At 39.3% G+C, this 24,232-nt stretch overlaps 2 protein-coding genes across 55 annotated transcripts in view; one reads left to right on the plus strand and one right to left on the minus strand.

The window, feature by feature from the left end:
* TFG (trafficking from ER to golgi regulator) overlaps positions 1-1,519 on the plus strand; it is a 31,335-nt gene extending 29,816 nt beyond the window's left edge. For 3 of the 5 annotated variants that reach the window (XM_074362388.1, XM_074362377.1, XM_074362369.1), the window contains one exon: positions 708-1,519. In XM_074362388.1, coding sequence (XP_074218489.1) covers positions 708-1,090 — 383 coding nt within the window. In that variant the 3' untranslated portion in view covers positions 1,091-1,519. The remainder of the gene's footprint in view (positions 1-707) is intronic. The other 2 variants (XM_074362380.1, XM_074362374.1) reach the window with 1 other exon arrangement.
* A 314-nt stretch (positions 1,520-1,833) lies between these two features.
* Positions 1,834-24,232, minus strand: part of ABI3BP (ABI family member 3 binding protein) — a 241,123-nt gene continuing 218,724 nt past the window's right edge. For all 50 annotated transcript variants that reach the window (XM_074362316.1, XM_074362227.1, XM_074362217.1 and 47 more), the window contains 6 exons: positions 23,465-23,573; positions 7,365-7,444; positions 6,596-6,625; positions 5,802-5,963; positions 4,406-4,528; positions 1,834-3,062 (listed from right to left, as the gene is read on the minus strand). In XM_074362316.1, the coding sequence (XP_074218417.1) occupies positions 2,947-3,062; positions 4,406-4,528; positions 5,802-5,963; positions 6,596-6,625; positions 7,365-7,444; positions 23,465-23,573 (620 nt within the window). In that variant the 3' untranslated portion in view covers positions 1,834-2,946. The remainder of the gene's footprint in view (positions 3,063-4,405; positions 4,529-5,801; positions 5,964-6,595; positions 6,626-7,364; positions 7,445-23,464; positions 23,574-24,232) is intronic.

Here is a 24,232-nt window from a genome sequence, read left to right on the forward strand (position 1 = left end):
CTAGTAAATAATGAATATAGATGTTGATTTTTGTGGGTCAATATGATATGCTTTCTGTGTGTTACGTTGTTACTGCTGAACCAGAATTTGGAATTGTAAAGGCAAAAACATCAGATACCAAATCTAAAAGGAAGATTTTAAGGATTGTGAAAATGGGCATTTAATGCTTATTCTTAAATGGCTTAGTTCTTATACAGTGACTAAACCTTAAAGCATCTCATTAGTACAGTAAGATGTCTCTGTTGCACCGCTGTTTCATTTAAAAATATTCATTCTCTATAATGTGTTTTTATTTGGTACTGTTATTAAATAGGCCTCCCCTCAAAATAAGGTTAATGACTAGCCTTTGCATTAATTCCTACATTTATCATATGAACATCTACTCTATACTGGGAGTTACGCCAGAACACGAATTTGCTGTCAGGGATTATATAGTCTAGGAGGAGTTGAAGTAGAAGAAATGTGTAAATAATGGTTTTAATTTAAGATTAGAGGGTTTAAAGAATTGTATAGAAAGTGCTTCTTTTATACTATGTGGTCTTGAAATAGTATTAAATGATGGAATCTACCTACTCTACTTGTTACATAAATACTTAGGATTAAGTTTGTTAAATTTCTCATCATTTTTGGTCCATAGCAGTAAGACTCATTCTCTGGAAAACATTCACCAAAAGAAAGAATAAAATATGTATGTTTTACCTTTTCAGCAGGCTATAGTCAGCAGACTGGACCCCAACAACCTCAGCAGTTCCAGGGATACGGCCAGCAGCCAACTTCGCAGGCACCGGCTCCTGCCTTTTCCGGTCAGCCGCAGCAGATGCCTGCTCACCCGCCACAGCAGTACCAGGCGAGCAGTTACCCGCCACAGACTTACAGTGCCCAGACTTCTCAGCCTGCTAATTATACCGTGGCCCCTGCCACACAGCCCGGAATGGCTCCAAGCCAGCCTGGGGCCTATCAACCAAGACCAGGTTTTACTCCACCTCCTGGAAGTACCATGACCCCTCTTCCAAGTGGGCCTAACCCTTATGCGCGTAACCGGCCTCCCTTTGGTCAAGGCTATACCCAGCCTGGACCAGGGTATCGGTAAAGAGGCTCAGTTACACTGATGAATGTAGCTGCCAGCTGTTTGCCTCCCAAAAGACTCCAGTGCTGCAATTTTAATTTGTATTGAAGTTCAGAAATTTAAAAAGCATTTTTTTATGATGTTGCTGTTAATTGAAAGTATAATTTGCTGGGAAAAAAAAAGACCAAAATGAAAGTTTTTTTCCTCCCCTGCTTAAAAGTGTAGCAGCTTCCTAGTTATTTTGGAACACTACTCTTACATGTGTGTCAAGTGATTGACTTTCTCGCTTGCCTTGTCCAGAGGATACTAAAACGCTAGGTTGAAGTTTAGCCATCTTACTTGGCTTTTTACTATTAACATGATGTACTAAAGTAGATTCGTTTGAGAAGACTAGATATTATGTATAAAATGTAACATTGATGATAGGTTAATAAAAGTGATTGATTGAATCCATTAGTGGTCTTGTAATTTAATTTAGTCATTGACACTATATATACATGAGAAAAAAGGCAAGAAACAGAAATCCTTATTGATGTTTTGGTCTTAAAATGAAATACAGACATTTTAACTTACAGTTTTATATTTAGAGAAGTACAGTGCTGTTTGGTTTTGTCCTGACTTTGGCTTACAACAATGAGACTTTAAAACATTTTTCAAAAAAGACAGTTTAGCATTATATAAAAACCCAATAGATTCAGTATTAAAAGGCTTGGTAGACCCCAAATAATTTGAGTTTCCTTATAAAGATGAACCATTCAGAATCCGTCTTAAAAATAAAAAGTACATCTCTTTATTGCAGAGGTTTTACTTGTTTGAAAAATATAAAATGTAGTATTGATAAAATTGAAACACGTGGAAAGGTAAGCACTGAAAGGTCCTTAAAAGAATGAGGGCAACAATGCAGCTTCCCTGCCTCTCTCCAAATGAAGGAAAACAGTACTTTAAATAAAAATGAGATTTTCATACAGATTGAGTTAGCATTATGAAAACAACCTTTGATACATTCATTGCTAAAAGATCTGTGTAAAAAATGGCCTGTAAAATGGCAGGGATCTCATCACGTCTTATCCTTGCGTGCTTAGACTTTATAGCCAGCTTCCGTATACAGCTTGATTAGAATGATGTTAAAAACAGTATGAGTGCAACTGCTTAAACGGACAGTTTGACAAAGAACATTTAGACACTGTAACATTTAAGGGCAGAGAAAGAACAAAATATGTATCTTGAAATGATATATCGGATTCTCAATCCATTTTCAGCTGAAATAAAATTTACTGATTCAGTCTTTTCAGTAATTTGCAAATATTTAAGGAAGTGTATATTAGCATGAATAGGTAACTATTTAAATGCTTCAGAAAAGCTGTTCAGCTGTTGCTAAAGAGTTGAAGTTTAAATAAACGTGAATATTAAGACTTTCCCCACCCCACAGATATATATGATGAAGATAATTTGCTCTAATAAGTTAAACCAAGTAGAGATTTATGGAATTAACTCACCAGTGGGAAGAATACACAATAAAAGTAAATTTTTTTAAAAGTATATTAGTTTTTTGATGTTAATTTTGTTATAAAAGTATCTTAAAACATCATTACAACAGTGTGATAAATAATAAACAAATGATCTCTTAAAATACCATGAACAGGGAGCCAGCTTCCCCAAAATGTTATTCTGTTAATATCTTGCTTTCTTAAAATGACTTTGTAAAACCTGATAAATATTCTTAGCAGTCTTTCTAATAAACATCTAATATTGCTATTAATTAGATTTTAAACTTTTATACATAGTAAACATAAGAGCTTTAAATGCATGTGACACATACCACATACCATACTGTTTCCAATTATTTTTGGCCATGGTGAGACAGAACATCACTGCAGCATCTACCATTTTCCAGGAATTGTGGTCCCACATTCATACCACTGGACATAATTGATTTGAGTGTGACCACCAATTTCTCCAAATTGGACAGGTTCCTGGCGAACTGCTCTGAAATAGCCTATGAGGGAAAATAATTAATTTTAATAGCTGCTATGTTGTTTTTGTCCTCACTGCTCACAGATTGAAGGGTGCCTGAAGGTTACTCTAGGTGAAGCGGGGTATTTTGGAAAATGGCTAACAACCAAGGCCTGGTGTCTTTCTTGAGATAGTAACGGCTGGCTAAACATCAGGGGCGCGTGGAACTCCGTGACACCTGCCTTAGTAAGTTAGGGTAGGATGGTTGGTGGTATTGGAGAGCCGAAGCTGAGAAGGGGCAGGAGTTGGAAGGGTTTCGTGTTTTGTTTGCGTGTCACAGGCGAGGTTCAGTACACGCCGCCTTATGTGAAAGTGTACTTTCTGCATGTTCCTGCACAGTGATGGTCTGTGAAGTCATCTGGGTGAAAGTGTGTTCTAAAGTGTTAGGAAACAAAAGAAGGGTAGTTCTCAGATTGCTGAATTTCTAAGAATTCAACTTTGGGGAAAGCTTCCTTCAAGGACCCTACACTGAACGATTAAAAATTTAGCTGTGAATGTAAAATGTTACAGAAATAGAGACAATGACAGTATAGTGGCTCCAGAACATCCAGTTCCTGGGAGGCTGCAGCAGTCTGACCTTTCGTTAATGAGGTCACAGATCTCACCAAGTCATCTTTTACTATGTGCCAGTGCACAAAATGCATTGCTGAAAAGACTAGTCAGATAATACTAAGTATTTAACAAACCCCTCTTGGCAGTTCCTGAGTAATATGGCATATTTAATTTACCTTCTCCTACCCTGCCTGGACAAGGATTAAATTAATTTTCAGTCTTTTCAATCCTCATTAAGCAGCTTGGGGCTAATGTGTCTTTAGCAAGTTAAAGTAGTCATTTCTCAGCAGAATTGTTCTATTAATTATACTTACATAATTATTAATAAAGCAAATAATACCTTTTCCCATCTATGGTAGTAATAAAGTCATCTTTAAAAGTTTTTAAAGGAATTAAAAAAGAACCTGCCTGTGTGCTCTGTATGACAAAAACCATAAAGGTAACAATACACGAGTGATTAAAGTTTGGGAAATGCTGCTCTTTTATAGCTGTTCTTGCAAATTCAGGTTTTCCTAAGGTAGGATGCATTTATATATGGCTGAGTGTAATTTCCCGAAAGGCTCTAAGGAATAGAGTTAAGGAATGGGAGGAAGGTTGAGAAACTTCTACTAAAGTCTTCATTTTAAGGTCTTACATGGAAGGTCTTTCCTAGGCAGATCATTAGAGCAGTAGTACTACAGAATTGTTTTTAAAGTGATAGCTCTCCTCAGCTTGAATGCTCTGGGGGCGGATTTGTGAAAGCCTCATGTTTATGAGGCGGCTCAAAAAACTTACCTTCCTTGGTGGGTAACTGGTCAGAAGAGAGTTGCTGTCCTGTGCGTCCATCTAAAAACGAGTCCACAAACTGGCAGTGATCTTCTCCATGGCCCCTCTGATCGCCTATGTTATAGAACTTTCCTGAAGAACCAAAATTAAAGGGATCATGAAGTATTCCTCCCTTTGATATGGGACAACTCTGAAATAATCAAATTCTTTCAAATAATCCACCTTCCCTGTTCTTGTGCTTTTTCCTCCCTTTCATTCTAGTTCAAGCCACCAGTGTCCCTTGACTGAACCTTAGAATCATCTCCATAATCACCTCCCAGCTGGCATCCTTGCTTTTACTATTGCCTTTCCCTATCCTTCCTCCCCTTTTCCTCCCAGAGATTAGTCATCTTTTAAAAATGCAACTCAGGTCATGTTACTCCCCCTCCATCACCTCTCCAGCAGTCTTCTGTTGTACTCAGAACAAAACCCAGAGTCCTGACCTGGTTTCAAAGCTCCATGTGATTTCGCGCCTGCCTGAGCGCCCCCTGCCCAAGCCTCGGCCACACTGGCGGGACCACCTGGGCACCCTCTGCCGAAGGCCTTGGCCTTTCTCCTCCTGCTGACTCTGCTCTTTATCCCTCAGCCTTTGCTTGGTTCCTTCTCGCAGTTTTCTTCCCAGCGCAAGTGTTACCTTTTTAGGGAGGCTTTTCCTAACCATTTTGACTAGAGGAGCTTTCATTCAGCCATTTTCTCTCACCCTTTTTGCCTTCAAAGCACTAGATGAAATTCTAATTTACACATTTGCTGCCAGTCTCTCCCCACTAGACTAAGCTACAAAGAGCAGGAATGTGTCTTGTTTCTTGCTTTGTCCCCAGCACCTAAAGCAATGTCTGAACAAAGCAGATGAATTTGTTGAATGACTGAACAAATGCCTACCTTCCTACGTTGGGGCCAGTCTTATTTCTTTTAAATTTTTACTGAATGACTATAGAAGAGAAAATATTAACCCACTGAGTCTGGAGCAAGGGCGGATAGCCCTTCTGGCCCAGTGTTTTAATCTTGCTCTTGTCTCTGGCAGGATTAGAATCTTAAATACGTCCTATTCCTTCCATGATCATTGTTAGATACAGGCATTAGCAGTAAGCTTTTTATCCTTGGTTGGCTGTAACAAAACTGAGCTCAAGTGTGGCTAGTTTCTCTACATTCAAGTTTGCCGTGATGGCACTGTTTCAATTGTGTTTTCATTATTTTCCTGCTAATAGCATGTCTCAAATCCTAAGATTCCAATAACATCTTGCTGAAAAAGAAAATCTGTGTTTACATCACACCCAGTGTCGAACTGTCCATAGAAAAGACCAGGCTACACAATGCTGCAAAGCAGTCCCTGAAGGACCAGGCTCACAGCACTGGTGGCCCTGCTTACCTGTGAGGGAGTCGCTCAGGTAAATCTTGTATCTAAGGGAGTTGCACAGCTGCACCCCCACAAACTTTTTATACCATGTCCTTTTGACATACTGTTTGCCCTTACATTCTGAGTAAGAGTCTGAATTAAAGGGTCTTTCGGTCCAGATGGCATCTCTTCCTGCTGTAAAAGGAAAACACGTGGTCTGAGTTAAGTATCTGACTTTGGGTACTGAAGAGCTGTCTTAAAAGCTTTTAAAAAAAAGCAGTTTGCAAAGTTCATTGTCAGCTTGCCCATACCTGATTCTCTCTAAAGCTAAATATCGGGGCCAAAGATTTAGGAATTTTAACATGTGATCAACACGTAACCCCTCCATTAAGTTTCTGTCAGTAGTGAGGTAAATATTGGAGCAGCACATGTCAATGTTAAATAGCCTCTGACTTGCTAAATGTAGACAGCATCCTTTTAGGAGCAAATGTAGGTTTCTTTTTTGTAGCATATTATACAATTTAAGCAGTTGCCTTAATGTGACCTACTAAAAGTGGAAATGGTGGTGCTGTATCTTGACTTATTAAACAGAATTTTAAGCTGATCTGTTACATAAATGAAAAGCAGGTTTCAAAATATTCAGCTTGTTCCTGAAACAACATAGGCTCTCAGTGTTACTGAGTGTTTTAGGTAAACGTTCACACCTGATTGATATTCTAAGAAGACTAAGTGGACTAAAACATCATGACTAAAATTCTGCCATGCCTGTTTAGTTGACTCATTGCAGTCAAGCATGTAGTTGTGTTCTCATTGAGACAGGTACTTACCAGAAACTGGCTCGCTCACTCTTGGGTCGGCTGAGGAGAAACAGCAAACACAAAAGTCAGATGTTATTAGGTGAGCTGGTCCATGTTCCAGTGGGATAGTGAAGGAGCTGGGCGCTTAAAGTTGCTAAGAAATCTTGCAAAATAGTACACTCTTGCTAAAGTCTGAGCTTGAAAATTATGTATTTTGTTTTGGGAATTGTTCTCCATTGGAGAATTTCCTCTGCCAAGTACTCAGCGGTATCTTTCTGTGATTTGAGTAGTTAAGAGTCTGTCTTGCTGTTCTAGATTTTACTTTCATTTAAAATTCTTCCTCTTTTAGTTTCATACAAAAACCACTGATGCTAAAATCACCAAGATGGAGTAAAGACGTATCTCACTAAGGAGTTGGAGCATAGGCCAAATTAAAAAATTTCATAGCCGTTTATCATAAAAACTATCAAATGAATTCCCTTTCTAGATACTATGGCTCAGCAGGTCTGATGCTTTGATTCTAGGCATAGAGAGGAGTTCATGATTTTTGAGTATAGACTGACTCCATGATTTTTTCTTTTAAACTGATATGCCTACCTTTTTTTCTGACATCAAGATAAATGAGGAAAAAAATAAGTGGTGTTTCCTTGAAGGTACCTTCATCAGTTTGCTTTTTCAAATGGATGGTTTTTGAAACTCAAGAAGCACTTTACCCAGTGTTTAGCTGGGTTTCAAACAGGCTGTGCAAACCAGTGTGGCCCTGTATGTCCTCGCTGGGGATTACTGTTGATGTGGTTACCTGATTCGGTACTGAATGACACTGTGTTGCTGGCGGGGCCTTCACCAAGTGGGTTTTTGGGTTTCACCTGGAATTCGTAGCTGTTTAGGGGGAAAAAAAAGTAACATTGTCTTCAGGGGTAGGAAACAGCATGTCCTTGTCATACTGACATTTCTCCTGATTCCACCTTGAAACCATCATGATGGTGAATGGACGTATGTTCTAGAAGGGGCTTCAGGAAAGAAAAATTTCTTTAATTTTACTTTCCAAACAGCTTCTCTAATTGTTTTCTAGAAGAAAAGGGTTAGGTTAATAAAAAAAAAAAAAGATAGCTGTCTTTTAAAAACTCCAAATTAGTAGAAATAACTGGGCAGATCGCTAATGGGACACACAGGAAAGAGGTATGTGGTGGACCCAGGCCAATACCAGTAACAAGGAGCCTCAGCTTCCTTAAATGTTTCAGCTACTTCCTGGAAGCAAAGAATTGCAACAGTTCCTTTTTACTCATTATCCCAACCCTGGGTATAGCCTTAGACTTAGGCAATGTTCCTTGTTGTGGGGTTTGAACTGCCTATGTCAGGATCACAAGATAAGAGTTGCAGTGGGGAAAGTTTGTTTAAAACACAGATCTCTTGCTCCATCCTAGCCACTGAATCAATTTTTGATCAGTGTTTACAAGTTCCAGGTCAGTATAGCACATTCCTGAGGTGAATCCTGTGCCCAATGACACTGGAGAACTTCTAGACGAAGCTATGGAAGCAGGTGCACATGAGGATATTTTGTTACAAGGAGTTCCCAGTCATCTCCTGGAACTCAAGTCTTCTGCGGATCACAGGAAGCCACGATATATCCACAGCAGAGGCATGGTAGTGCCACCTCATGAAGAGCTGGACACAAGGACACTCTTCTCTGCCTCTATACACACAGAAAATGTGGAGATTCATATGGGCCAGGCCCTTAACCCTTTATGTTAAAAAACAAAACACAAAATGAGCCCAGATCCCTTGAAGTTATAAGGATGTTTGAGTCTATTCTTAAGAATTAATTATGCGCTAAATTGCTGTGCAACAGTTGACAAATTTCATCCATCAAATATGCAAGCAGAGCAAATCCTTTTAAATTCAAACAGTAAAGCTACTTGCTGTTTGCCTGAAACTGAGAGTTCCTTTCAGGAGCAGACTTAGCAGGAAAGTAATTTCGAATGTAAAACCAACTTGAGTCAGCTGATAATACTGTGAGTCTCAAATCTGTAAAAGGCTTCTGGGAGATAATTCCCCTTTTTGAGAAGTTTGTAACTGAGTAAGTGCAGAACACACAAAAGACATAAATAAGTGAAAAACGGAAGGGTGATAGCTCTCAATTTGGTACAAAGGGTACCAAGTGAGTAGTCACAGGAGAACTTTCTGGGGCTCAGCAGTCAGAGTTTTGAATACTGAAGCAGCGTAGTAAAGACAGTTCTAGAATCTCTAAGGCAGGCAGATTCCAGCATTACAATGGCAGCTACTTCCTGTGTGTTTACTATGTATCAGACGCTACATGACACACAATAATAGCACACACCAAACCCCCAGAGTAGGGAGTGTCCTATTTTTTAGTTAAGAAAAATGAGGGTCTTAACCGTTATTCTATTACTGTCTTTGCTTTTCCAAACTTCCAAACCTTGTGATATGGGGATTTAAATGTGCAGGGTTTTTATAGTGAGAGACTGCACATCAAAGCATGTTGTAAACTAACCAACTGATAGAAACTACCTTTATCCTTTGCAGTAAGAGTCAGTATAAAACCACCCATGTGACTCATTTAAATAAACTGCACATACACGGGATACTTTGGCATAGAATATTTCCCAGAGGTGTAGGTTCTAGCTCAGAAGCCTGATAACCTTATAAAAAAGAAAAAAAAAAAAAATCACCCCACGATGGTGATCTGAAAATGGAAAAAAGAAATCACAGGCATCTGGACTTTGATTCAAGTGGGCAGTGCATTCCACATTCCAGGCCACTGCCAAAAAGCCCTGTGCTTTGGCCAAGTGTGATGGCTGAAATTATCTCCACGTTTTTTTATTTCAGTTATTTACACTTCAGCTTCATTTGTAGTACGGCCACAAACGTCGATAAACTACTTTTTCATGTTTCGGGGGTTTTTTTGGCCACCATTTTATGACACTTAACAAGTTTTGGAAGAAATCGCTTTAAACTAAGTTTAATTAACAGCATGGAAATTAAAAGGCACATGTTTTTGGCTGATTAGACAAAATATTTTCAAAGGAAAAAATCTTTTCCAAGAAGCACATTTTGTCGCACTGTTTGTGACACTATAGGTATAAGAGCGTAATAATGTCTCAGAGAAAGTACTGATTGCACATAGGAAATAAGTAAAGGATTCAAGCTATGCAAAAATTTCAGAGAGGACAAGAAAGTTATTTAAAAATAAAAAGTACAGAATAAATAAAACTTTAAATAGAAGGTTTGGAAGATAAAAATTAAGGAAATTTTAAAAGTACTGCAACAAAAAGAGACGAAAAATAAGAAAGAATAAGGAAATTAGCGGCTTATTTCAGGGAACACAATACTTAACTAGTAGGCTCTAGGGGAGGGTGCAGCTCAGTGGTAGAGCATGCGCTTAGTATGCACGAGGTCCTGGGTTCAATCCCCAGTACCTCCATTAAATAAATAAACCTGATAACAGCTTCCCCCTCCCCGAAAAAAACCAAAAAACCAAAAAATACCCTAGTAGGTTCTAGAAGAGAGAGGAGGGGAAAAGGAGGGTAGAACATTATCCTAGAAAGTTTTTAAGTAATTTCCCAGAATCGAAAGAGATGGGTTTCCAGGAAAAGGCTTAATGTTTGTCCAGCAAAATGAGAAAAGAAAAAAGACAAGCACAAGTTGGAAAATTTCAGAGTACTGTGATAAAGACAAGATCTTTAAAATATTCTGAGAAAACAATAGGTCCCACTCAAAGGATTCAGAGTCAGAATGACAGGTGGCATCTTAGCTTTGGAAGTTAGAAAACAATGGAACAATGCCTTCAAGAGTCTCCATTTTATCCTAAAATATATGTGTGGCTGAGCAACAGTATCAGAGTAAAAGAAAGATATTTTCAGACACAAAAGGACTCAAAAATATTTTCTTCCATAACCTTTTCTCAGGATATATTTCTCAAGAAATGCCAGAAGGCAAGGGAGTAAATAAACAAGGAAGACATGGGATGTAGGAATTAGAGGATTCAACACAGGAGAGAGGCAAATAATGATGGTGAGGGGTTCCAGGAGATGTTGCCATAAACAAAGAAATACACATAACAAATACACGACTTGCGAATTTGACCATTTGGAGATATGGTCAGTCTAAAACTAGAGATTTAATTAACAGAAGAAATAGCTAAGATAATTGAAAATGAGAGAGGGTTGACTAAGATGGGGACACAGTATCTCCTCCTGCGCTCTCCTCCCACAGACACATCGACTGTACAGCTGAGGACAGTCAGCTGTACCCCACACACAACACCCCAACTTTTAACACTCCCACCTGAGGGATGGGTCCCCTAAACACCAAACTCTGAAAGCCAGTAGGGCTTGTGTTTATGCGACGCATAAGGATATAGCAAAGAAGCTGTACTTCCCAAGTGCACAAGCACCCATCATGGCCATGCCCCCAGGGCTTAGTGGAGAGGAAACATGTCTGTGCCCGTTTTTACAGCTTCCGTCTGAAGGGATGAGTCCCCAGATCACCTGGCTCTGATAGCCAACAGGGCTTGCATTCATGAGTCCCAGAGCACCACAGTAAAGAAGCGGTTCTTAACTAGCTATCCCCCAGGGCTGCGCACAGAGAAAGCAGGCAAAAACGCCCATCTTCCCATCTTTCTCTGCAAGGGATTTACCTGCATACTTTGAAGGGCTGATACCTGAAGGTGAAGCCTCTAACGGCAGGCAAATTTAGGGGTTGGCTGTGATCCTCCCCCAGAGACAGGAAAGCTAGCAGACACCTTCCCTGCCCTCTCCCTCCAACCCACTCCAACAGTAAAACCAAGTCACTAGTATCTCCCTGGAAGAAGTCTGTATAAATGACTGACACCTTAGCTTTTGCAGTTGCTGCCCAAGGGGCTAGGTCTCCACATTGCCTGGCTCTGAGAGCCAGTGAGGCTTGCATTTACAAGTTCCACAGGATTAGCAAAGAAAGAAGCAGTTTTTAATGGATACAGGAGCACACTTCCCTCCTCACCTGCACCCTGCCCCAGCTATATCCCACACTGATTATGAGGCCCACATTAATTATAAAATTGTCAAAAGTTAAAGACAAGGAGAGAATCTTAAGAGCAACAGGGGTAAAGCAACTAGTTATGTACAAGTGAACTCACAGAACAGTATCAGCAAATTTTTCAGCAGAAACTTTCAGGTCAGAAGGGAGTGGCATGATATATTCAAAGTGCTGAAATTAAAAACAAACAAACAAACAAACAAACTACTCATAAAAGTTGCTCTTCAGAATTGAAGGAGAGAGTTTTCTAGACAAACAAGAGCTAAAGAGTTCATCACTACTACACTGGTCTTACAAGAACTGTTAGAGTTCCTCAAACAGAAGCAAAAGGATGCTAATTACTAACAGGAAAACACAAAAGTATAAAATTCAAAAGTAAATATATGGTTACATTCAGAATACTTTAATGTTGAAATCATGGTGGGTAAATCACTTATAACTCTAATATAAGAATTAAAAGAAAAATATTATAATATAATTTATTAATGGATACACTGTATAAAAAAGGTAAATTGTGACATCAAAAATAAAATGTGGAGCGAAGATAAAAAAGTAGAGCCTTTGTATGTGTTTGAAGTTAAGCTGTCATCAGCTTAAAATAGACTGTTACGTTTTATGTGTGCCTCATGGTAATAACCAATAGTAGATACACACACAATAACGAGAACAGAATCACAGCATAACTTTACAGAAAGTCATCAAATCACAAAGGAAGAGAGCAAGAGAGGAAGAAAGTAACAAAGGAATTACAACCACCAGAAAATAATGAACAAAATAGCAACAGTAAGTCCATACCTATCAGTAATTACTTTAAATGTAAATGGAACTAAATTCTCCAATCAAAAGACATACAGTGACTGAATGGATAGAAAAATAAGATCCATCTAATACTGCCTACAAGAGACTCACTTCAGCTTTAAGGACACACACAGACTGAAAGAGAAAAGATAGAAAAGATACTCCATGCAAATGGAAACCAACAGACAGCAGGGGTACCTATATATAAGATAAAGTAGACTTTAAGGCAAAGATTAATAAGAGAAAAAGAAGGTCACTATATAATGATAAAGGAGTCAGTTCATCAAGAGGATATAACGTTTGCAAATATTTATGTACCCAACATAGAAGGACCTTAATATACAAAGCAAATATTGGGCGGAAGTTATAGCTTAGTGGTAGAGTGTGTATTTAGCATGCATGAGGTCCTGAGTTCAATCCCCAGAACCTCCATTAAAATAAATAAACAAACAAATAAATAAATAAACCTAATTACCCCCCCAAACAAAACAAAACAAAAAACCAAGTTGGACCAAAAAAAGGCAAAAAACCCCCCAAAAAACAAAGATCAATTAAAAAAACAAAGCAAATATTAACAGATCTGTGGGGGGAACAGATAGCACTAAACTATAATAATAGCAGAAGACTTCGACACCACACTTTCAACAGTGTGTGGATCATCCACACAGAAAATTAATAAGGAAACATTGGACTTAACATACATGTTGGGCCAGATGAACCTAACGGACATATACAGAGCATTCCACCCAAAAGCAACAGAATACACTTTTTTCTCAAGTGCACATGGAACACTCTTCAGGATAGGTCACACGTTAGGCTATAAAACAAGTCTTCATGTGTGAGGTCCTGGGTTCAATCCCCAGTACCTCTATTAAATAAATAAATAAATAAACAAACAAACAAACCTAATTACCTCCTCCCCCAACCAATAAATAAATTAAAAAAAACAAGTCTTAATAAATTTAAGAAAATTGAAATCATATAAAGTATCTTTTCTAGGCAGTATGATAAGAGAATAGAAATCAATTACAAGGAGAAATGGGAAAGTTCATACTATTGAATAACCAATGAGTCAAAGAAAAAAATCAAAAGAGTAATCAAAATATATCTTGAGCCAAAGGAAAATGGAAAGACAACATAGCAAAATTTATGGGCTGACTCAAAAGCAATTCTAAGAGGGACATTTATAGTAATAAGTGCTTACATTAAGAAAAAAGATATAAAAAATATACAACCTAACTTCACACCTCAAGGAACTTGAAAAAGAGAACAAACTAAGCCCAAACTTAGTAGAAGGAAGGAAATAACAAAGATCAGAGCAGAAGTAAAAGAAATAGGGACCAGAAAAGCAAAAGAAAAGATCAACAAAACTAAGAGCTGAATAAGTGGTCCCTTGAATAAATAGTGTTGGAAAACTGGATAGCCACATGTAAGAGAATGAAACTGGACCCTTATCTTATACCACACACAAAAGTCAACTTAGAAGGGTTTAAAGACCTAAACATAAAACTTGAAATCACAAAACTCTTCAAAGAAAACAGGAGGTAAGCAACCTGACATCAATCTTAGCAATGATTTTTGAATCTGACTCCAAAAGCAAAGGCAACAAAAGCAAAAACAAAACAAAACAAAAAACCAAGCAGGACTACATCAAACTAAAAATCTGCCCTGCAAAGGGAACCATCAATAAAATGCAAAGGCAACCTATGGAGTGGGAGAAAATATTTGCAAAACATACATCTGATAGGTGGTTAATATCCCAGATATATAAGGAACCCATAAAATTCAATAACAAAAAAGCAAATGACCCAATTAAAAAATGGGCAAAGGACCTGAAAAGACATTTTTTTCCAAAGAAGACATACAAATAGTCAATAGGCACATGAAAAAATGCTCAGCGTCACTAATCATCAGAGAGATGCAAATCAAAACCCCAATGAGATATTACCTCACACCCGTTAGGGTGATCTGTTATCTAAAAGGCAAGAGGCAGCAAATGCTGGTGAAGATGTGGATTAAAGGGAACACTTGTGCACTGTTGGTGGGAATGTAAATGGTACAGTCACTCTGGAAAACAGTATAGAGGCTCTTTAAGAAATTAAAACTAGAATTACCATGTGATCCAGTAATCCCGCCTCTGGGTGTATATCCAAGGAAATGAAATCATTATCTTGAAGAGATACCTGTACTCCCATGTTCATAGCAGCATTATTCACTCTAACCAAGGTATGGAAACAACTTAAGTGTTCATTGGCAGATGACTGGATAAAGAAATTGTAACACACACACACGCACACACACACACTTGACCCTTGAACAATGAGGGGGGTTATAGGTGCCAACACCCCCCGGGGCAGTCGAAAATCTGAGTACTGCTATCTCTGCTGCAAAATGAGGGAACTGAGAAATGGCTCATCCAAGGGCAGGAAGCTGAAACAGTTTGGATAGAATCAGGACTCAAACCCCAATTCTTTTGATTTCACATATTGATATCTCTAATCAAATACAAACCTTCTCCCACACTTACAGATCTGGAAAATGAAAATACTGGTACTATACTTATTGGGAAAAAAAATCCATGTACAAATGGACCCTCAGTTCAAAACCACGTTGTTCAAGAGTCAGCTATATGTATGTATGTGGACACACACACTTGAATATTATTCAGCCTTTAAAATTAAGGAAATCCTGTCATCTGTGATAACATGGAAACTGGAGGGCTTTACAATAAGTGAAGTAAGCCAAGCAGAGAAAAACAAATATTGCATAGCATCACAGAGGGCAGAAAAGTGATCACAGGGGAAAAAAAACATTGTAAAAGGGTACAAACTCTCAGTTGTAAGATTAATCAGGTCTGAGGATTTAATGTACAACGTGGTGACTATAGCTGATAACACTATTGTATAACTGAACTGCCAAGAGATTAGAATTTAAATGTCTTCACCAATTAAAAAGTAGTAAATATGAGGTAATGGAGATATTAAATTAATTCAGGAGGAATCCTTTTATAAAATGTATGTATATCAAATCATCATATTGTGCACTTTAAATATCTTACCATTTTGTCAATTATACCTTAATAAAGCTGAAAAAAAGAGCAAAATTATTGAAAACAGTTGATTCCAGCAAAAAGCATTTAGGAATAGGAATGAACTGCTTAGTAGTATTTGAGTCTTAAAACCATACACATGTTCTTCTGATCAAAATGAAAATTAAATTAAAAAAGCCGCTTCTAAGACCTCCTTCATCAAATGAGTAAGTGGAGTACAGTCCAGGTGACGGCTGCAGTCAAGCTTTGGGCCTCGCAGAGGACAAGCCAAATGAATACCACTCCAGGCAGAAGCCATGCCTGGTTCTTCCCGGGCAGGTACGGATGCAAACAAAAACAGTCTTCCCGGCTGCCCTATCAGGCAGCGTGGTGCTGTGGGTAAGGCCCCGGGTTCTGGAGCCAGAAAGACTTGGGTTCACAGCCGTACTAATGTGTAACTTTAAGGTAAGTTACTTAACCTCTCTGAACCTCAATTTCGTCATGTATAAAAATGAGGATAATAATTGTATTTGTCAGGAGACTATTACTTATAGTAATTATTGCCTCATAAGGGCATAAAAGGATTTGAGTTTTTTGGAGAGGATTAAATGAGATGATGCACGGAAAAGCATGGTACCAGTCACCAAGTAAGTCATTATAAATGTTCTCTGGTATTCTATTTGTAGCTCGAAAGAATTTTTTTTTTTAAAGGTGCTTCTGTTCTTCGGGAACTTGACAAACACTGCCATAGAACTCTCAAGGGAGAACTCTTCCATGTCCACATACTTTTGTGTTTGTAAAGGATGTAAAAAGGGCATCTGTGGTTCACGGGCGAAACTGTCAGAGGCAGGGAGCTCCCACCCGCAGGGTCCAGCCTGAGACTAACCTCCAGGTCTGGTTAGGGCAGACACTTCTTTCTGTCATTTCCCTTCCTTGTTCCTCTATAACCCTTTTCCTCTATTTTTGCCCATAATATAGAGCTTGAATTGTAGTTTTCATTATTTGATAAACTTAACAAAAGCTCATAAACCTCAAGCAAACCACTTTTTATATAGAAAGGCCACCCTGTAGCTCTTTGTTGGTTTGAATTGTTTGGTTAGCTTGATTGAACCCCTAGTGTAATCTTGAAATATTTGGGCCCCATTCAGGTCGGGTTTCAGTCAGACAGAGAGAAAGGGAAAAGTGGAATGAGAAAAAAAAAAAAAAAAGGTATGGGGCAGTGGAATGGGGAGGGGGAAATCTGTCAGTCAGTTCTCCGAGGGCACTGCAGGATTGTGGAGAGCATTTCTGGACACCTGCCATGTGCGGACATTGTGCTGCCTGGGAACATAGGTAAGAAGCAAAGGGCAGAGCTGCAGGGACACTTAGAGGACAAAATAAGCCTAAGTCGAAAAGAAGGGAGGAGAGCAGGGCATCAGCAGGCATCTGGGGTCATTAACGAGCTGCCCTGTAGATCCTTAGGGACGTTTCTTGTGTCTCCCATTTCTGCGGGGGACACACAAATTCCAGATCTGGGCTGTACTCTAATTCCACAGTGTTGCTATGAGTATCTCGCACCTCCTCCCTAGATACTAAGGAATTTAAAGTGAAAAGTAATGAAAACAATCTGGTGTCGTGAAAAGAAGTGCTCTCTTTATAGACCAGCCAGATCCTGTGCTCTTAGCTGTTCTTTTGCCTGATGAAAAGTTGCAATCCTGAGCGATCAAATCAATTTCTTTCCACTTTAATGAGGAAGCAATTGTCCTGCTGCTACTCATATTGACAATAAAACGAAATAAAATGCCTGATGCTCCAGTAGCTTAATTTTATCCTTTTCTACGAAGTCCATGAGAAGAGATGTTAGAAAGTTAATTCAGATGGCAGAGGCCAGAATTTCAAAAGACACTATGAGTAAGGGCATAATGGCCATTCCACACGCCTGCTTTGTTCAATCAGATTTACAGTTTACAAGAAGCTGCTGCCTCTCTTCCAGTTTATTCTCAGTGCCAAGACTGCATGAAGTCAAACAACATAAACAACAGTCCCAAACTGTCTTTGCTGTCAACTACCGGAGACTTTGGGAGGTCTTGGCCGTAGAGGAAGGACTGTTCTCCAGAATCCTCACGCCACAGAGGACGGTGAAGTACTTGAGCACGTTAAGTAAACTTGATTTATCTTAATTACCCGACAGAGTACATTTTCCATAGGAAATTGCTGGGCCACATGTGCGTCTGGCATACAAAGTGGATTCTTCAGTGTTTTCAGCCAAGCGACGGGAGACATGGGCTCACATGAAGAGAAGAGTGAGGTTAAAGGGCTTTTTAAGTGGACAGTGATTGTGTGTCAAGCCACAGTGTCCAACCAGTTCATCAGGAAGGACCCGGCCCATGGATGGATTACCAAAATGTGTGCTAAAAATAATTTGTCCGAAAACAGATTACAGACCACAGAAGGATTCAAAGCAAAAATGGTTATTCAGGACAATTCTACTTGCCGTACAACTGACCTCGGTTTTGGTTTTATTTTCAGTTCCAGTTTTCCCACTGAGTCTGTGCATGGCTGCTGAGAGCATAAGATTTTATCACTTTAGAGCTGGGAGAGACTTCAAGATCAATGTGTCCACACTTCCCTTTAAGGAATGGTGTAACACTTAGTTTTTATCTTTATTTTTTTCCTGTTTTTTATTTTTTTAATGGAGGTACTGGGGACTGAACCCAGGACTTCACGCATGCTAAGCATATGCTCTACCACTGAGCTACACTCATCCTTAAGACTGATTTTTTTAAAGCCATATACTTTATCAGTCCTGCTGTTCACAGAACTTAATATAATCATAGTGGTCTTTGCAAACAAAGTAGTTGGCTCTAGACAGGAGAGGCTCTTCTTAATATTTTTCTTTTAAACAAGAGCCACACAATGAGGTTTCATGGGGAATAAAATAAGTGGAAAATAAATATTGGGTAGTGAGCTAGATGGGTGCTGATTCAGCTGGACACTAACATCTCTACATTTTCTTTGTGTTTTAGGGGTGGGGTTGAGAGATGGATCCTCTACAGAAAGCGATGGAGTTGTGCCACAGCTGTTTGCCTCTCTTAACAGAGCTCTGCTGCTTGACTTGAGTAAAACAGCTCTGGTTCCCCACAAACAGCCCCTCTCCCTGTGCACACGTATCTTCTGGGCTGGTCGCCACCACGCCGCCTTCAGGGCTGCACCCAGAGTTCTCAGAGCAGCTGAGAGGCTCCCCTTTCTACAGAAACATCTCTCGCTGGGCGAGCGGCCGAAATCTCCCAGCAGCTGGATGGCTGCTGGATGGTCCCTTACCTGTGGCTTATTTTTTGAGCTTCTGCACAATAAATCAAAACCCGCCTAAGTCATTAAAACTGACTATACTTCAATAAAAATATATTAAAAAATTAATAAACTTTAAGGCAGAGAAACAAAAGCAAAAAACAGCAAAAAATCAGGCAGGGAAAAGGGTAACAAACACTGTAAGAAGGAAAGGGCAGCATCATGGACTATCTTTTTGGTTTTAGAATAGTGTGAACATTTAGAATTTTTAACCAAAACCCCTCTGTAGGTCTATTTTCTCTGCCTTGATTCTCCTGGGTTAAATGTTCTCATACCAAGCTCTGCTCCACCCGTGTCAGTGTGTAGTGATTAGCCCGTAATTATCACCTGGTTTGGGAGTGCATTTTTTTTTTTTTTCGGTCAGGACAGATGATGGGAAATGCTACTACAATCAATTATTTCTATGTGTCTCCTGGAATTAGAACAATGCTACAGATATCTTTCAGAAGTTATTATCTTCCAGCTTTTTAAATAGGGAATTCCAGAACTTAATGGGGGAATGTTAACAGCTATAATTCAGGTTTGTCTATTTGGGGAGTTTCCCATATATTTTGACTCAAAATTTTCCACAAACACTGAAATGTGACTAAAGTCATTCCTCATTCCTTAATGCTAATAAAAAACACCTGCTAGCTGCATCCAGCACGTACTTCCTCTTTATTTTACAGAGTAGCTTTATATTAGCATTAATCTTGGATCACGGTTGGGGCAGAGAAGATACAATGGAAAGAAACCTGGCCTTGACAATGTGAGAACGTATAAAAAAAGCCTGCATCGAAAAAGCCAACAAACCCAAATGTGGGAACTCGTGACTTTATTCCCCTTGCTGTGGCTTCTGTGAGCAGGTGCTTTGAGGACTCCCTGCATTTCACCTAAGCTGTGCACGCGGATTTCGTCTGAAAGCCAATCCTGCTGCTGCTCTCTCTTCTTGCCAGCCCACCCCATTCCATCGCATCCTTCATTGTCACGTTCGCATCCCAAGTGTTCCACGAGGACTTCTCTCCTTCTCTAACTTGCAGAAGGTGGGTGTAAGTCCTACACTGGAAGGTTCTTTTTTCTGTGTTATGATGCTTCACGAATGTCAGTTTTGTTTTCTCAGCTACTTTTAGGCTTCAGAAATCTCAAAATAAATGAAATGGTTCAACTTCACTTTATTCTTCCTTAACTTATTTGGTTATTTGACTAATAGGGGTTCCAACATATAACTTTAATATTTCAGGTCAAAATATTTTTGCCCGATAAAGACAAATTAATCTCCAGCATACGTCTGTTCTGAGAGCACAGTGTTCACAGGCTCACTGGGGACTAGGATCTCCTGGACTACGTGATCTCCACAAAGTTTCCCATATGATAGCTGAAACAGTTTTCATTAGAGCACATTTACATCCACATGTATTATATTTGCCATCCATGTGTATTATATGTGCAAAAATGTTCTTTACTTCAAACTACTGATACACAACTTTTAAATCATGACCCATTAGGGACTGTCAATATAATCCTGGTCAAATTGTATTTGAAAGGGAGGGTATAATTCAATCGTAGAGTGCACGCTTAGCATGCATGAGGTCCTAGGTTCAATCCCCAGGACCTCCATCAAATAAATAAATAAGCCTAATTAACTCCCCCCACCTCCAAATCATATATTAGAACATGAACAATCTTCATATATGAATGGATTTCATTCAATCACACCAAACTAAAAATAACTTTAAATAAGCCACATACAGACACACTTAATGGCCCTAAGTTTACACTAAGTAATAAAAGTTGGCATGGGTGTCTGAATTCAGTGATTCCTAAACCAAATTTAATATTGATTTTTCCAAAGACAAATCCAGAAAGGGCCACCTTTGGGCTCTGCTTGTCCTGAGATAAGGACAGGCGGCAGGGGTCCTCCGTAGAAGGTGCACTGACGAAGGACAGGACAGACAGCAAGACACATCCTCTGAGGGTGGGATAAAGGGGGCATGGTTGTCTTTGAGTCTGAGGCAGACTCCAGAAACAAGGAGTGCGAGTCCAGAACAATTACAACCAGAAGCTAGACGTGAACCCCATGACCTGACTGGTCCTGCGATTCCAGGATGAAATCCAGCTCAGCACAAAGGCGCTATTCTCTTATGCACCTATTTGACCAATTAGGTCAGATGCCAACATGGTACTCTTGCTAGAAATTAACAAAAAGTTCTTTTTAGTTAGATTTGTTCTACCAACTGCTACTCATTATAAAGAGCTATAGTACTGAGTGATTATTTTGACTAAATAAAAGAATGAAAACTAAAATGAAAGTCAGAGTAAGTCACTCCCCAGTTCCTATCCTTCAGGGTCTCCCCGTCCTGTGGCCAAGCGTCCTGATCTGGCACAGAAGGCCTTCCATAACTTGGCTTCCACAGCTTCCGTCCACTTTTCACCCCTCCCCCTGGTGAACGCCGCATACACCCATGCCATTTCGGGCCACTGCACTGACACGTGCTGTTCTCTCTGACCCTCCTTCCCCTACCATGTCACTGGGTGCCCCCTTCCCCCACATCCTTCAAGCCTCAGCCCAGGTGTCACCTTCTCCAGGAAGTTTTCCCTGACTCCCCCAGACTTGGTGATGCGCTGCCTACTCCGGGCTCCCACCACACCTGGGTGTGGACTTCTACCAGTGCTCTCAGCACTTCGTATAGAATAATCGCTCATTGGTGACCTGCCCCACCAGCCTGGACCTCCTCAAGGGCAGGCACCACATTTACTCCTGTTTGTTGGCACAACACCAAGCACATGGCTGAGCACATCGCTGGCACTCAGTAAATGCCAGCTGAATGCATATGCGAGCCTTCTACAAACAAAATCAGGTTTAAAATGTCACTGGAATAACTGTGTTCTACTTCTGATCATGAGCTGGGAGGCGCACTATGAAATCGGAGAGTAGCCTGATTCAGAAAAGGGACACAGTGAGCACTGAGAAACTGGATGCCCTTCAGTGTACTTTCTGTGTACCACACACCTCACTTTTTCTCAAGCGGAGTAAAAAGCAGGACACTGAAGAGAAAAAACAAGTTCTGTAAATTTGTGGATTGACAAGGTTGTCTTTGAGTCTGATGCACTCTATTTATCCGCTTATGAAAGTCCAAATTAAATGACCTCTTCTCTCTTACTCTTTCCTTAAAATACGTTATGGTAAAAATTGGCTCTCTCCCTGTTAATCTGGCTAAGGAAACAGAACCAAGATCATCAAATGGGCTTTTAATTAAATTTTTCAGTAAAAATACTTATTTTGGCTAACTTAATATCTTTAAGAAAATAAGCAGTTGCAAAAATTTCCATATTACAACTCAAATAGAGAACTTTAGAGAAAAATAAACACACTTGTAGACAAGGGTTATTTTTGCAATACAGGACTACAGTTTGCATACAGCAACCCCCCCATAGTAAATCAGATGCTTTCTTTTCCCCTGAAAAGACTGGAAGAGTCTCACTGCTGTCAGAGCCAAAATAGGCTCTTCTGGGTGTCACACTCAATGCCTAATTCAGTTCAGTTAAATGACCACCATGAAAGATGCGAGAAATAAAACATGAAAAAAAAATCTCTGATGCTAAAGCTCCAGTCTTCACCTCTGCTGATCTTTTTAACACTGAGGAACTTTATCAAGTTATGAAATACTCAATCGGGAAAATCTGATTCTGTTCCTCTGAAAACTGATCTATGTTGCTTGATATATTATAACTTAGGATGTCAGGTTTTTTGGTTTTTCTGGGTTTTTTTTTTCTGTTGTTTTTGTTGCTGGTTTATACTGAAATCATAGACAATTTATCAAACAGTGTTTTAGAGTTTGAGGAAAGAAAGTGATTTCTCACAGAGAGTGAAATCTAGTCCAGAAATGAATTTAGCATGTTGGTTTATTAAGAAAATGCTTGTCTGTATCCACTGGAGAATCCCTTTGAGCAACGCATTTGATGATTTAGCCGTATGAAACCAAACAAAAAACCCAAACACTTCCTACCATATTTCTAGAACTATCTAAGGCTTTTAACTTTTTTGCAATAATAAACTGATAAAATATTGGGTATTTGAGAGTTAAAAAGGAATCACAAACTCTACAGCAATATAAACAACCTGATATCAATGTGCAATACAGGATGCTGAGAAAAGCTGTTTGTTATTGAACAATGTTAATTTTACATAATTCCATTTTCAAAAATCTGTGCTTATTTGTCTATGATAAAAAGACCCAAAAGAAAAGAAGTGCTATGTCTGGGACTAGCCTGTATCTGTTTTAAGCATTAACTATCACAAACTTTCACCTACATTTGCCGAAATGTTTCGCAGGGTTTTGTCTCTTTGCCCTTCCTTTTCCGCGTGCCAGCCAGATTCCTCTGTGCTTCCCCTCTAGTGAACACCAGGCACACTCCAGTTGTCTCTGGTCTACAGACCTTTCGTCCTCTAAATTTTGGTATTTAATATCAACGTTAGATGTTAATGGCCTTCTACTTTTCAATGTTCCCAGCTACACTGTAAACTTACACGACCATCTTGTCAGCTCTTGTATCCTCACCAATAACTTGCATATTTGCAAACTACGACTCTAGGGCTATCTAGCACTGTGTACAGAAAGCCAAAGAACGAAATGCAAACCAGAGCTTAAGATCAAGAAGGATGATGTCATTTCATTCCTTTGCTACGATTTCTGCACTCTCAGAATTCACCTGGAATAGCGCTGGTGGCTTACCTTGTGTCTGGCTTTAGATTTTCTACTGTGGAGAAGGTTTGATTTGTAGTTTGAATGGACTTGTTCTTTCCACTGAATGACCCATTTTCTCTGGATATAACTTCATATTCTGAAAAGCAAAAAAGCCAACAGTCTTTACGTTCTGAAGATTTAACTGTTCTTGAAGCTAACAGCATAACAAAGTCACTCTCATAAAAGTGAGCAACTGAGACTGCGGTCCTAGAGGTAGACTGATGGTACAGATTAGTAACTTCCAAATGGGGACTGTCAGCAGATGATGAAGATCCCAGAGCATTGTGGGAGTTCCTCATTGACCATTTCTGTTTTCTCTTTACCAGAGCAGGAAAGGTCTGGTAACTGTGAAGACTGATGACGCACCTATGGTAGCACTGGATACTGGTACCCCACGATTTTGGTAAGTAAGTCAGATAGTCTGCCATCATTGGAAAGCCCAGTGTGGGGAAAGCACTATATGAGGAATGGTGGTTTAGTAGAAGCTCATTTCCTGCTCAACAGGGATTTATGATATAGCTGGGGACAGCGTTACTGAATACACAGTACTGCTGCAAAAACTTTGAGTTTAAAACCATAGCAGCAAATAACAATTAACTAAATAATGAACTATACTCTCCTATAACTTGTTATTTTGAACTATAGAATTATGGGATGTTGGCACCTACTGCTTATGTAAGTTGCATAAGTTTTGCACATACTGTTTACATTGCCCCCTTGATAATTACCCTTTTATTAAAAATAAAATTATGCCCT

Source organism: Camelus bactrianus, chromosome 1 (assembly GCF_048773025.1).
Source record: "Camelus bactrianus isolate YW-2024 breed Bactrian camel chromosome 1, ASM4877302v1, whole genome shotgun sequence".
Classification (NCBI taxonomy): Eukaryota; Metazoa; Chordata; class Mammalia; order Artiodactyla; family Camelidae; genus Camelus; species Camelus bactrianus.